This window comes from Diadema antillarum, unplaced genomic scaffold, assembly GCF_040938485.1.
Source record: "Diadema antillarum isolate AM-2024a unplaced genomic scaffold, OU_Dant_1.0 seq00000389_RagTag, whole genome shotgun sequence".
In the NCBI taxonomy this organism is placed as follows: domain Eukaryota; kingdom Metazoa; phylum Echinodermata; class Echinoidea; order Diadematoida; family Diadematidae; genus Diadema; species Diadema antillarum.
Window position 1 is genome coordinate 1,598,420 of NW_027271386.1, and position 15,928 is coordinate 1,614,347.

General features: G+C 38.4%; 1 protein-coding gene across 1 annotated transcript in view; it reads right to left on the reverse strand.

Moving 5' to 3' along the window:
- The window catches only part of LOC139731968 (structural maintenance of chromosomes flexible hinge domain-containing protein 1-like), an 87,075-nt gene that overhangs the window by 59,575 nt on the left and 11,572 nt on the right, over positions 1-15,928 (reverse strand). The window contains exons 5-12 of the mRNA XM_071642841.1: positions 9,966-10,111; positions 8,389-8,500; positions 7,028-7,147; positions 4,949-5,112; positions 3,837-4,144; positions 2,161-2,284; positions 1,032-1,218; positions 200-394 (exon numbers count right to left, since the gene is read on the reverse strand). Coding sequence (XP_071498942.1) covers positions 200-394; positions 1,032-1,218; positions 2,161-2,284; positions 3,837-4,144; positions 4,949-5,112; positions 7,028-7,147; positions 8,389-8,500; positions 9,966-10,111 — 1,356 coding nt within the window. The remainder of the gene's footprint in view (positions 1-199; positions 395-1,031; positions 1,219-2,160; positions 2,285-3,836; positions 4,145-4,948; positions 5,113-7,027; positions 7,148-8,388; positions 8,501-9,965; positions 10,112-15,928) is intronic.

The following is a 15,928-nucleotide window of genomic DNA, read 5'->3' on the forward strand; positions in this document are numbered from 1 at the left end:
GTTTTGGATATCTCAGCCATTTCAAAACCAATTTTCATCATATAAACGGTGACTTCCTTTTGGAATTACAAGGCCTTTTATATTTCATAAGAGGTTTCTCATTATTTCAACAAAAAATGTTAGAAACCTGAAGTTAGGTCTCAACCAAAACTATACGATCCCTTTAAGATGAATGCGGGGAGCGGATGTCCTTACTCACCACCTGGCCGGTGCGGTAGGTCTTCCCCTCCCACTCGATGGTCTCAAAGACCGACCACGGACCCTGCTGCCGCTTGGGAAGGTCCTTCCTCGTGATGACCTCCACGAAGTCGCTGTAGCAGATCTGCTTGTCGTATTTCTTGTGGCAATCGAGAAGCCATTCCGTGAACTGTCGCTCTATGTTCGTTCTTACAGGCTGCATGGGGAAGGAGGGGAGGCGGGAGTCCAAGGTTCAGACATACTCAGGCAACTTTCAAACAGTATGCATTTGCATCACATGGTCAAAGGGAAACGAAAAGTTAAATTTGGTATGCAACTCATCTGTCTAATTTTATGTCTTTGACACTTTAAAGAAGACAAAGCATTTGTCTTCTTTGACACTTCAAAGAAGACAAAGCATATGTTGCAACCAATTACAAATTGCCATTATTTGATGTAAATATTAAAGCAATGACTATTCAGTGTTTTTGAGCAATAGCCATGATGAGTTCAGCCATGATTTATCATGACTTCCTGTATTCAGTGTTTTAGTGTAATAGCCCAACACTGCACACTGGTGCCGGTCCGCTGGTCCCAGACCGGTAAAATTCTTTGTCGGGCCAGTAACTTTTCAAGAATCGCCAAAGTTACTGGTCTGACATGACCAGTAAAAAATAGCATTGTCGGGGTCAGTTGATAGAAAAAGAGCGGCCCGACCAGGGAGAAATAGAATGCAATCGCATCGTTCCACAGTACGCAAGTTTTCGTTTTATACGTGGGAAGTTTTTACACTTGATAAAGAATGAACACGGCACTGGGATGGAGAATGCAATCGATGTCCAGCGACAACTGACCTGTCCAGCGACAATCTTCTGGAAGACCGCATTCTTGTCCTTCAGTTTCATCTCCAGGTCAATGAAGGTCAGCTTGTTCGTGCTGACCTCAAATTTGCTGTTGGCGAAGAGGACCCCCGAGATCCTGTTGTAGCATTCGGCCGGGACATTACTACGCTTCTTGGGGTTGCTGCTGCACCAGTCAAATCTTGATATATATTATAGAACAAGGAAAACAAGGCAGCAATGATCAGTCACAGAGAATGTGTAGTTTGATATTCTACGCTGTCTAGCATCGAGCACTGTATACCATTCACATTTATGTCGAGGCTGATGAAAGCCTGATGCATACACAAAATTTTGACAAAGAAATAATTATTAAATTTGTTCATTTGCCAATTGCCAAACTCAACAATACTTTCTCAACAATTTATTAAACTATTTAACAATTCCTTACAAAATGTATCTTTATCTTAAGCGCCTGTAGCAGAATTATCACAGTGTATCCATTTTTAGGACACAGCAGTGCCTGAAGCAAGCACTGAATTTGTGACAGATAAGATTTCATGATCACTGCCCATAAACATTGACATATTTATGCACATTACCGTATCATTCTCTGGCTTAGTTGATAAAAGCACATAAATCAACAAAAGCATCTCTAATCAGTAAAATATAAGAACAAATTCATTCATATGAAAGCTCTGATATTTGCTGATTTTCTGTCTTTGCTTACGAATGTCCTACACCTTTTAAAAATTTTTGCAACTCCCAAGCACATAACAAAGGTAACTCACATGGCACGCTTCAAACACTGGGACTGAACCCCTCAAACAAGTCACTGTGATGACATAACATGGTACCCTGAAGCAAAAGGTGTGGCACCATCCACTTTTTTTCATATTTAATTTTCCCCTTAGCTTATTCTGGTCTGATTCAGTTTGATTTTCACACGCAAATACCAGGAAGTCTTTACCCCAGGGTATCACATCACAAAGGCAAATCTACGTCTACTGAAGACACTTTAGTCACTATAAAATCTTTCAATTCAGTTCCTTTCAGGGCACCAAGTCATCTTGTAAGGGGAAAACCAAAACAAACAAGAAGCCTCAAGATATCTCAGTCGTCTGACACATTGACCGACACTCACTCGTGGACCGAGGTGTATGGGATGAGTCTGCCATTCCAGTAGCACTCAAAGATGGCCCTGTTGCCCCTGGCAGGGGGATCCAACTGCTGGTAGTCCGACCACTCCTCATCTGGATCCTGGACATCTGTGCAGGTTGAGAATGATTACGGGGGACTACTGATAGGCATGAGCTTTGCAGTACGACATACACTCTACGGGGTGTTGAGGATGTAATTTCACCCTATCAAAATTTACCAAAAAATGCTTATATGCCCACAAGTTAAGTAAGCAATAATATGATTTGACAAGAATCACTTCACTACAGGCTGGCCAGGCAGTGTACCTGGGATATTTTGATGATTTAATGGACTTTAAAAAAAAAATCACTTGCCGCCCAGAGACTTAACTAGAATGTAATGTCAATCTGAAGCCATCAGAATTTATGGTAAATTGAGAGGAATTTGTGTCTCCCATGCAGTATAGGATCTAAAGTCAAAGTCATCTTAAACATTCACTTGCTTTTTAACGAAGAATCTAAATATAGAGTCAATGCAACGAGTTAGTTCTAGAATACAGAGTACAAAAGCTGCAGAAATATTGATTTCATTTTCATGTCTGCCGATGTGCTCTAAAGAGGAGCATCCATAACTGCAGGAAATCAGCTCATATGGGCCTGGAAGCATGGGTAAACATGGATGGTACGATTGGATTGATCTTCCTCTGCTGCCCAACAGGGAACATTTCAAAAGTAGAAATAGCATCCGTCAGCCAGATGTGGGCGAATACAGGCATCAAAGATATGCTCATCAGTAACAGTCAACTCCAGTTGAGATTCTTTGGCTATGTGTGTACTAACATAGAGAGCAGTGATAAACCTGAACGTAATTCGTTCCGGGGATTCTCGCATATGTGACCATGCATCACAAAACAAACAAAAAGTCGCACCCCTTGATTTTGCGTGAGGACTCAAAAAAGGTGAAACGGCCAACCAAGTCAATCTTGGGGTTTTTTCATAGTTTCTAAAAGAGCTATTCTTCTTCTACATTATCCCTGAGTTTGGGATCATAAAATGAATAGGGAAGTGTGTTTTCAACAATTTTTCTACGATCCTTTTCTTTTTACAGTTGTGAGATCAGGTAAGTCTTAGGGGCCCCTTTTCATTTCTTGAAAATCCTTTGCACATTCTTCACTTTACCTGTAATACCATTTGAAGGGATAATGCTACTGTTTTGGAAGTTGGCATTAATAATGAACAGAATGTGTTAATACAGCATGGCAAATTTCAGCTTAATCAAATAATATCTTCATTGTTGTTACTCCAGTGGATTACATCCTGTTTTCTGTCCCACTCATCGCACAGCTAGAACGGTTTGGCAAAGATTAAGCGCTTGAATAGACCCTATACTTCAGAACATCTTTTCTTGGTTCAAACCTTCTAGAGTGTGTGCTTTTTTTCCAATATTTAGATAGGTCAGGAGAGTCCATTTTGATTTGAGTTATACGTCATTTTAAAGCTTAGAGTCTGTTTTTTTCAGAATCTGCCCTTAAATAAAAATCCATGTCTGGCAACTTTTTGTTGGTTATGGGATGCAAGGTCACATATATACAAGTTAAGGCCAGCATCCCCACTCCATGGCATCCCCATGCTTCTAGGTTTTTTAATGTAGACCTCACAAATACCCAGCTACAAGACGTACTCGGGCCGCAGTCCACAGGGTATGTCTCCCTGTCGTAGAGAAATGGATGATAGCGAACCAAGCCCTCTACGAGTCCCGTCCCCTCGACGACGACATTGAACTCAAAGGTGTCGACCGCCGATTCGATGAAGTTGGACTGCTGGTCGTCGCTGATGTCACGGAGGTTGCGCTGGCGGGGGATGTGGCCCTTCTTGTACATCGTGATGCTGATGTCGATGTTCTTGAACGGGGTTGGGGCGCGGCTGAGCGTGCTTGATAGGTGGGACTGGTTGCCGAGAGGGCCATGGATGTAGTAGTGATAGATGTGGCTGTATTTTGTGAGAGAGCAAACAAAATACAAGCTCTAGAAGATGGGTGTATGAATGATAAGCAACATTCCTACACGGACAGCCGCGGGACAAAAGTATTACTCCAAAAGATTCCACTTGAGTTACAGGTCATCCCCTCAAACTTGGGACAGCCTTTGCAGGTTTGTGGAGGCACCGTGGTATACTGGTATTGGATTAGTATTGGATTAGGCTTCAAATCCTGCCAGGTGCGTTCACCTCAGACAAAATGTCTTCCTCAAAATATCCCTCTTGACCAGCATGTATAGATGGGTACCAGGGAATGCTGGGGTAATATAAATGGCAGGGCCCTCTGGAAAAAACAGTGTAAATATTGAGGAGGCTACCCTGGGTGAATAGGGCTAGATATTATCACTAAAAGCAAAGTTCACTGTACCAACTGCGAGTCATATTAATGGCAGTCCTTCAGAGTAATAGGAACAAAAGTTTCTCTCTATTTTTCCCACAATGACGAACAAATCTTTGTACTGTCTCTCTATGTACTGCATTCACAGCAGACCACAGCTGTGTGTATCATGATCAGGAAGCTTTGTAGCAAAAAATATCCCTCCACACGAAATTTTCCACATGGACTATGAGTTTCAAAATTTCAGGGAAACAAGCTCATACCAAAAGCTGCCCTACACAAAATCGTATGCATGGGACTATGACTTTTATGATTCGGGGAAATTAATTTACGGCAGTAGCTGCTCTACATGAATTCTTATGCATGGGGCTATGACCTTTGGGATTTTGTGTGTGGGGGGGGGGGGGGAACAAACTTACGCCAGCTGTCGGCTCCAGTGGGAGAAGTCCTCCTTGAGGAAGCGGATGTGCTGCTGCCGGATTCCGGTGATGATGACGTGGGTGAAGCTCTCTTTCCTACTCTCTTCCTTGATCAGTTCCTGGAGGTTTTCATCATCTCCCAGGGCGTGGCTGCACTCTCCTGGCTGTGATGTGAGTAACAGGTGGAAGAAAGTCACAGTACAAGAGAAAATAGGAACATTACAACAAATTTCTCTCACTCTACCTATCTATCTATCTTTCTATCTATCTCTTTTCCTAATCTACAATCTATCTAACTCTCCATCCACCCATTCATACATCCACTCCCACCCACCTACCTACCTACCTAATTCCACAGGAATTCCTCAGGAATTAGGTAGTAAATAAAGGAAGTACCATTATCTATCTTAATTTATCTATCTATCTATCTATCTATCTATCTATCTATCTATCTATCTATCTATCTCTCTTTCTCAATCTACAATCTATCTGTCTAACTATCCATCCACTCCTACCCACCTACCTACCTAATTCCTCAGTGTCTAATCAATAAAGGAGGTACCATTATCTATCTATCTATCTATCTATCTATCTATCTATCTAGTATCTATCTTTCTATCTACCTACTGTAAAAGCGGAAATTTTCGCGGTGTTGAAATTTCCCCGCATTTCGCGCAAACAGAAACTAGCGCGAAAATAAAAGCACGCGAATATTTCTGCTTGCCATATATTCCTGTAGTTGATGTCTTGATACCGCGGAATTAAAAATACGCGAAACTGTTCTTATCCGGCCGAGCGCTAAAAATAAGTCACGCGAAAATATCCACTTTTACAGTATCCATCTATTTATCTATCTATCTATCTATCTATCTATCTATCTATCTATCTATCTATCTATCTATCTATCATCCCACCTACCTACCCACCTACCAACCTAATTCCTCAGTGTCTATGCAATAAAGGCAGCAACATCGCTCATTCATGCAGAACAGATGAATGCTCGCCAGCCTGTTTGAGCTGACAAAGTCACTAAGACGAGTCACAAGACTGTACTTTCTATGATTTTCTGAAATCCAGTTGAACAGATGAAATTACATGTTGTCAAGGAAGGTTTATCTCATTTACCTTAACACCAACTTTAACCCTAAAAAGACTGGGCTATTTTGATAGCTCGAAAGACTGGGGGGGGGGCCTAAAGGGCCCCCCCTTAAGATCTCGGCCGTGGATCGCGCGATCGCCGCGGAAATTTGCACAATCGTAGTGTGCGATGTAATCTACAAGATAGTATATTTAAATTTTACATAATAGTCTTCTTTTATTTTATTTTGATTAATTATGCTAATTTATGCAAGAAATCAGACTCTTTGATCTAAATCAGTAAATAAAGCTCCAAAAGTGCTCATTTTTGGTCTAATTTTTCTTTGTGGCATTCTTAGCAAATGTACTTGAAAAAAAATTCGGTATCAAAATTAATTTCTTATTTATTTTATTGTTTTATGAATTTCTTATGTATTTCTTTGTTTTTTCGACCTTTTGTTTTTGTTAATTTTTTAAACAAAATTTGTGGCAGACACTTTTTGAAGCATAATACTCCTAAAACAAATTAATTTTAGCCATTGAGAGTAAAAATAAGCATATTTATATGAATCATGTGAAAAAACTCAATTTGCATTGACTTTGTACACAAAATCACATTTTTGAGCCATTTTCGGCCTCACGTGCATGTACAAAAAGTTATGTAACTTCAGAACCGTACCCCCGGGCGTCACAAATTTGGTGTCAAAATGTGCGGGAAACTCGAAAGAAAAAAGTCATAGAACATCGCAGTGAGAGCATTGCGTGTTGCAGAGTAATCGTGCGAAATGTCGAGGGGGGGGCCTTTTAGGCCCCCCCCCCAGTCTTTTTAGGGTTAAGGAGAATTAACCCAATGAAGACTAGTCTGGAGTATACTCAAGGTGCTAATGGGAAATGCAGCAAAATCAGCTTGTCCTCAGTGGGTCAAGATATTCCTGCATAAAAAGTAGAGTAGCAAATTCAATAACAGAGTGCACTGGTGCTAAAAGGAATACTAAACACTACCTGACGATTGTTGATGATGCCACTGTAGATGGCCTCCCGATTCCTCTCCCGTCTCTCAAACTCTTCCCTTGACACGGTCATTTCATGCACATCTTTGGAATCCTTTGGTTTACTGATCATCTGGAGGAGGGAGGGGAAGAGAAGGCAGTCATAGTTTGTGGTCCCATAAAGTTTGGCAGAATATTGGGCCAATAGTACTGCCATACTTCCAAAGAATACTGTTTAATTTCTTTCTTTCTTCTTCTTCTTTTTTTTTTTTATTACCCAAAAGTCCAGGAAATATCTTTGGTGTAGTGCTATATCTTTTCAATATAATTTCTACCAATCATTGCGATTGTTTCATTTGTAGGAGAAAAAAAACAAACAAACAACTAATTCACTTGAGCTCTTTGTTGTCAGATACATAATAGGTTGATTGCAGGACTGAAAGGGACTGTACACAACGGGTTGAGGTGGGGAGTCAGGTTTATAATATTCCTAAGTGAGATGAGAAACCTCTTAGGAATAATGAAAGAGCATGTAATTTTAAGATGGATTAAAGATTTATTTGATGAAAATTGGTTTCAAATGGCAAAAAAAGTGATGATAATAAAGAGCAACAGGCCACGCCTTTGATTATGATCTTTTTGTTTCACCTTGTTTCCTGATATCTCAGCCATTTCAAAACCGATTTTCATCGAATAAACTTTTGATACCCCTTAGAACTGCATGCTATTTGACATCTCATAGAGTGGTTTCTGAATTTATCTTGCAAAATGTTAAAAGCTAATTTAAAAAGCAATTTAATTTGCAAATTTAAATCTTTGGGCGATTCTTTGTCTAAATTGACCAAACAGTCCCTGTTTCTTGCTCAAATTGGTAAATACCTGAGTATTTTCTTCAGCTTCAGTGCAGACTAAATCAATTTGCCGAATTCCTCCAAACAGAATTCTTTCTCTAACTATGAATATGCATTTTGTCAGATTTTTTTTTTTTTGGACCAACTGTTATAAGCTATTGAAATCCTTACATCTGATTGGCTGAGAACATATTTTCACAAAAAAAAAAATCCAACCAAATGCTTCATGAAATGCCCCCAAACCTCCTTTTGCACTAAGAGGCCATCACATTTTTTTGTTCTCCTCATGTGACAAAACAAAAAAATACATTATGTAGAACAATATCACATTAATGTGGTTCTGCTTGTCAATTACCATTGTTTAACCCTTTTTTGCACCAGGGACTTTGGACTGTGTGTGGAACACTATTGGGGTTTTCTGCACAAATCTGCACTCAAAGCACGCACAGAGTTAAATGTGATTTACAAGGTAGAGCACAGGCATCACGAAAGGGAGCAAGATTTGGATTCCATTTTGACTCACCCGAGCGGAATCGCCGATGAAGAACACCGCTTGCTTGCCACCGACGCCGAAATACGAGATGTCGCTGTTGAGTGATAGCGGAATATTTTCCTCCTCACTCTCATTATTCTCGCTGTAGAAATTGCAAGAAGCAATCATAAAATCAGGGACATATGATAAAACTTTTTTTTTAATTGTTGCACATACACAACATTCTTTCTCAACTAAATCATCACATTAGTGATAAATTTGTTTTATACAGCAAAACTTACAAGAGAAAGTGAGCACATTAACACGACTGTGAACGCATGAAAAATTAGCATTCCGACATGAACACCTAAAGCACAAAAATTATTTATCTGTGGTGTTTCAAAAATGATAAAAGTGATCAAAGAGAAATTCTGCTGCTTCTCTCTCACATATTATATTTTTATGCAGTCTAATTTCTTGTGGAATTATTATTTGTTCCAGGTTAATTCATTTGCATTCCAAACCATAACAGCAAAGCATTAAGGGAATATATCATATTGTTTAATGATATCGTATTGTGCCTTTTGTTAAAGTGCCAAACGAATAGTAATAGAAGTACCATAAGATGTAGCAGGAGTAGCAGTAGTAGAAGTAGTCACAATAATAACAACATTCCCTGCCTACTGTCAACATCTTCAAGACTATCATTATTATTATCATCATTATCATCATAAATACGGTAAATAAAGTCACCAGGAAGAACCCAGAATGTCTAAACATAACAATGTCTTAACATTTACAAAGAAGCCTGTATGTGGCAGAACCACCCAACTTAGCAAGCGTAACTAGCAAAAATATCACACCACGTGCCAAATATTTTCAGTGCCGAAAACTCCATTGTACTGAGGTTTTTCTGACAACCTTATCTGCGCCCAGGCACTGAGCAAGGTTTTGAGGGACTATGTGTGTCATTTTTTTCTTTTTGACTATACACGATTTATACAATTAAAGGGGACCGCCGGAAGATTTTCAGACTCTTACATTTAAACAACTATAAATGAGTTATACTGAGTACAGTTTCAGAAGTTATAGTGACTGGGATGACGAATACCGGTAATAACAAATTGCAATGAACAAGGATGATGACATTGCAGCCTCACCATAAGATTGCACGAGTTGGGGCTCAAGGAAGCAGAACAAAAGAAGAAGGCATGCATACTGTAGATTCTATACAGATAAACTTAAAAACAAGTGGTATTGTAATGGAATTGCACTGCTTCATTTCTGAAATATGTGGGGCTCCTACGTCATCAACACTGTTCAGTGTAATTTGTTCAAGATTTTCAGGTTTTTGGTTTCTCTGTTCAAGGGCCACAATAAATTCCATAAGTCTATACATGGAGCTGTTGATTTACGCACTACATGATGTGAAATTATGAAATTCATCAGGAATGCCCCTTTAAACCGTTGAGGACGAGTCCCGAGTATACTCGGGCAGGTGTCTGTGAGAAATGCGTGTTGCAGCAAAATCAAACCGTCCTCAAAGGGTTAACATCAATCTGGCAAATCTCTCAAGTCTGTAAGAGCAGCAGTCTGAGTGATGGAAGAGGGTAGTATAGCGCCCTCACCTGGTGTTGTCAACCTCTTTCTTCTTCCGCTTCCGGTTGAACTTGGAGAGGCGGTAGATGGCCCAGTTGTTGAGCTCCCTCGACGTCATGCCCCGCCCATTGTCCATAACGGCAACCATGTTCTTGTCACTGGTCTCGTCCAGGTACTTTGGGGGCGAGAGTGGGAACGGAAAAGAAGTGAGACCTCAGTATATCCGCATGATGTGAATCTGACTAGAGTATAAAGAGTTCCATCACAGACGAGTTAAGAGTTAGTGATAAAGAAGGCCTGCAATAACCAAACATTCCTCTAATCATGTACATATAACTCATCATCCGTATACCCCCCCCCCCCCCCATAAAAAGGGGTAATCATAGAGAGAGGCTTGGCATTAGTAGTGGCCCTATGGTTTGGGGTGACTAGGAATATCTGCAAGCATTCAGGGCCTTCAACAAAAGGCACATTATTTCAAATTATGTTTTGATGGCCGGATTGGGTCGGCAAAAATATGTAATCATGTACCAGCAAATTCTTTTTATATGTTTTATTCTTGTCCAGAAAAGGGGAGGATAACTTGCAGGCTCAGCGCTGTATAAATGAACACATTTCAGCAACATTGTAGCTGCAGCCACCAGGGTTGCCAGGTCAACACTAGTCCCCCATGCCTATTTTACAGCCATAGTCTATCTATCAAAATAATGAAGTCCCAATGAGTGAAATGCTTGCTGATTGACTTAATAGAATAATTACAAATTAGATTTACATGCAAGTTTTACAATATGAGTTTAACTTAACTCAAACCAAGCCAGGCTGCAAGCTTAAGAGGGCATGCTAAAATACATGCAGAAAGCATTCCAACTGGCCCTCCCTAGGGCTTAGATGAAACCATTGTCCCATTTATGACACAGTAACATTCTGTAAGTATGCATTCTTTGTTGGAGAGAGTATGTGTGTGTTTTTATTTTAAGCCTCTTATCATGCCTACCAACTTTCACTTTATTACATGGTTTACTGTATCATCTTAATGTGTTAGTAAATCATTTTATTTTCTTATGTCCTTCTTATTTTTCAGGCCACCAAATTTTAATGTTGGGCCACCAAAAACTGGAATTTGATGAATTTGGTGGCCCAATTGGGCAGTCAAAAAAACTAAACAAAACAAAACAGCAGCAACAGTTAGTGTGCCACCTTGCACAAGTAAATCAATGAGAAAATGTGCACATGGTGGTGTCTGTGGAAGAGTGTGCATGTTTAAGTTCTGTAGTCACACTTGATGAACACTTGAGTCAAAAGGGATCCAAGCTTTCAATCCTAGCAGAATCTTTGTCAGAGACAAAATGACAAACACAAAAGGCAAGCAGACACTTATGTGGGCTACAGACATAGAACAACATGATAGACACTATCTGGGAGGTCCTGGGGATACAAAACAATGAAAACAAAAGGGTTGGGTAAGGTGTTGTAAGCAGGGAGCAAGTCACATATGGGAGGGGGATTAGAGCCCTGGAATGAGCAAACACAAAGGAGGGTAATGTGGGACCAGTGATAATCCACAAGCTCATTGGTGGGTAGCCTGTGAAGGATAAAGATGAATGGGGAGGCAATGTGAAACAAGATCAGGAACTATACCAGAGTGATGGGCATAGAGTGAAGAGGGGGCTAAACAGAAGGACCACATGCTGGTGTATACAGGAGTGGCAAAAAATAAAAGTGAGCCAATTAGCACATACACAGTACATAACATTAAATGTACAATGGAATGTATCATGTACTATATGGGAATTGATGGCCCACCAAACAGCATCCAATATGGAAATCATAAGGGCAATTCCGCGGTTAGTAACGTTACATTTGAACAAATTTAGATATTTGTTTTTACTACAAAATTACCATTTATTCATTTCAAGTCAAAATTATGTCAAAAACATATTCATCCTTCCCATGTTTATGATACAGAAAAGAATGAATACAATCCAAGAAATATTAGAATTGCTATGGCAACTTAAAGGGCTGGTTAGTAACGTTACGAAAAAAGGACATGACAAAAAAATCAATGTCTTGTAACAAAAAGTGTGCAAAAATTCAAGTTACTTCAAACAAAGTGTTGCATTAATTTCAATTATTGCATCATGACAAATGTTCATGCAAATTTTTTTGGCAGTTCGACCGATAATTTTTTAGCTAGACCCCCAAAAGCATGGTTAGTAACGTTACGGTTAGTAACGTTACATTTGTCCGGAGTAATTCCGCAGGTCATTTCACCCTTTTGTAATTGACAAAATGTCACATGACTTCTGGAGTATTTAAATGTATTCATCTTTTACCCTTTAGCAAAGCTTTGAGGAAAAAATTTCAAAGGAACCCACTGTAATTTGCATTTAAGTGAATTTCAGCATCCCCAGTCCCACATGTACATTTTAGATGATGGTTTTAGATCTTGCAAAATCAATGAATACGAAAAATAAAATCTACTGAATTTGAAAGACCGTAATGATTGATGAACATCCATGGCATTAGTTGATACCTAGATCAAGGAGTAAGATAAAGAGGCACATTTCTTTTATCCATGTCATGTCCACCTAACTGCGGAATTGCCCATAATCAAATTTACATCCACATCTTCCCACTGAAAATTGACATCCACAGGTATAAACTCATACTATGGAAATGTCACCATAGCACCAATGTTGTAAGAAAAAAACATTTGATCTCATTCAGTGGTAGTTCTAGCCCTTCCAATATAGTGCCGTTTTATATTGTGATATATTTGCAGTTGTTAAAATCTTCCTCTTCCTCTTCTTTTTTATTTTTGTCATTATGCCTCTAACGAAGATTCTGAAAGGATCGAAAGTGCAGACCCCTTTTGACTAAACATCTTTCAACTGGCTCCCACCACTGGATAAGCAGTTTTGAACAACTTTTATTTGTTTTTTTCTGCATTATGAACATCTGTCAACACATCGTAAAGATCTACACTGCAGTTCATGCATGAGTGCAAATATTAATCAGAGGACAAACAAGTGTGTCACTTGTGGAGAGAGGAAATTATTTTACAATTTAATTCCTTTACACAGGTTTAAAATTCAAGTATGATTTTCAAAATATCACAAAATCACAATTACTAACTGGGCAAGTCCAAGATAACGCGCACGTTACGTATGGGACATTCAGAGACTTTTATGACCTGAAAAATAGTGTTAATGGCCTTTGATCATATTGAACTTCATCATGGTGATTGATATCTAGAAGAAGTATAATCATGTAAAAAATGGAGAAAAATGATCTTCACAAGTATATTCTAGAAGAGAAAATAAGTGCCGTTACGTATGGGACCAGAAAATTTTTGTTTTTTTGAACATTTTTTCAACCTCAAAACTCTCTGAAAGTATATCATTCTACAACTTGTAACTCACTGTGATGAAAGTCACAACACTCAAGATTATCACAGGTAAGTTTCATATCATGAGGCAAAAAGCTCTAATTACAGGTTCTAATTAAAGACAGACATGATGTGTTACGTATGGGACAGTTTGTCCCCCATTCATTTAGTGTGTGAAGAACCATGTTTATGGGTATTTTGCATATTTATTGAAGTAAAATCAGTTGAAACTACTCAAATACTGATCCAGATTGTCAAGGAAACAATATTCCCCAAATATTCATCATCATAATCATATTCAATCATATTTTTATATTTTTATGACCAACCTGGGTATGCATGCCCTTTGTCCCCCATTCGTTTAGTGTGTGGAGAACCATGTTTATGGGTATTTTGCAAAATAATTTTGCAAAATACCCATAAACAAATTTTTGCATAATTATTGAGGTGGAATCAGTTGAAATTACTCAAATACTGATCCAGATTGACAAGGGAACAATATTCCCCAGATATTTACCATCATAATCACATTCAATCATATTCTTATGACCAACCTGAGTATGTATGCCCTATTTTTATCAGGATAGTTACTTCTGAAAAATTGAATAGTTTAAAGTGTTTACTTCCATTGATGAAGGGCAGTTTGCCATTTAGTTTCAATAAAAAACAACTTGACACAAGAAATATTAAGTTTAATAAATAAGCAATACCTGCTACGTGGAACCCCAGTGATCGAGTAGACATATGATGTCTGTCTATCAGTCAGATCATTGATTCGAGTCACACCTCAGTATGTATACCCATGAATTTTGTTGTGGCTACTACTGAAAACTGAATAAGGACAATTTGAGTATCACTTGCAATTAAACAAAAAATCAATTTACTTTTTTTTTCTATTATATATATCACAACCATTTCAAATTGGATCTCCGTCACATAAACTTTGAATTCCTCTAGTCTTAGGCTTTTATTCTCTAATAAGTAATTCATATAATTGGTTTCCAATCATCTCTTTAAATGTTGAAGACTGAATCCCCATTTCTACAAAAAACTATACCATCCCTTTAATGATGTTTTTTCATTGTGTATTTTGCCATTTTCCCCTCCCCCTTTCTGAAAATTGTTCAGTCAAGTTCATGTATTGTTTCAAGTGTCTATAACTCAAAAAGTAGCTACAATGTTGGGATGCTTTCTTCAGGATGATTGACCATTTGTATACTGAGAGACCTTCCTAGCTAGCTACATGCATTCACATGCAATATGTATGAGAATGTCCCATACGTAACGCATTTGTCCCATATGTAACATTATTTAAATGCCTAATAAAAAAAAATTCTTTTACTTTTTTTTTTTTCTCTGGTATTTAATTTCTCTAAACAATAAATTAGAAGTTTCCAAATGGGCATTAAAATATCTGAGCAATTTCAGAAAAAACCTAAAAAAATGACCTCATTTTGTTACGTATGGGACATCTCATGATAGGACACGAGCTAATTTGCATAATCATTTGCATAATCCCTAAATTTTCATACCAAGTGTACTATACTATGTGATGAACTTCTTATGTCCACATATTAATCAAATATTATTTGCTTTCCTTTGAATTAATATGAATTTTTATAAATGTCCCATACGTAACGCAGTGTTTCACATTTATGCAAATGAAGCCCTTGAAATTTGCATAAATTTACATAATATCAATTTTTCCTCCACAGAAATCACAACTTCAACTCATAAGCTTCAAAATGATACCAAACATGTCAATATTGAGCAAAGATGAAATTTAGCCTTCTGAGGGGACCTTATCTTGGACTTGCCCAACTCCAAATATCAATCCCTAAAACATCCTCAATGGTTTAAAAAAAATAATAATAATAAATAGAAAAACACCATATGACATCGCACATCTTTTGTTAGAGAAAACAAGGAAAAGTAGAAATTACGCAGTGCGTAATATATGTCCCCGCCGGAAGTAGCATTTTGTAGCAAAATGTGCAATATAGGTAAAAAATCAAGGTCAAAGGTCAAAGAAGTCAAAGGTCAAAATTCTGTGTAAAGTTTTGAAGCCCTCACCTAGTGCCATCACATAAAGCAAACGGAATCGAAATCGGGTTAGAAATGGCGAAGGAGTAGCATTTTATAGCCAATGTACAATACAGGTCAAAAATCAAGGTCAAAGATCAAAGAAGGCAAAGGTCAAAATTCTGTGTAAAGTTTTGAAGCCCTCACCTAGTGCCATCACATAAAGCAAACGGAATCGAAATCGGGTTAGAAATGGCGAAGGAGTAGCATTTTGTAGCAAAATGTACAATATAGGTCAAAAATCAAGGTCAAAGGTCAAAGAAGGCAAAGGTCAAAATTCTGTGTAGAAGTTTTGAAGCCCTCACCTAGTGCCATCACATAAAGCAAACGGAATCGAAATCGGGTTAGAAATGGCAAAGGAGTAGCATTTTGTAGCAAAATGTACAATATAGGTCAAAATCAAGGTCAAAGGTCAAAGAAGGCAAAGGTCAAAATTCTGTGTAGAAGTTTTGAAGCCCTCACCTAGTGCCATCACATAAAGCAAACGGAATCGAAATCGGGTTAGAAATGGCGAAGGAGTAG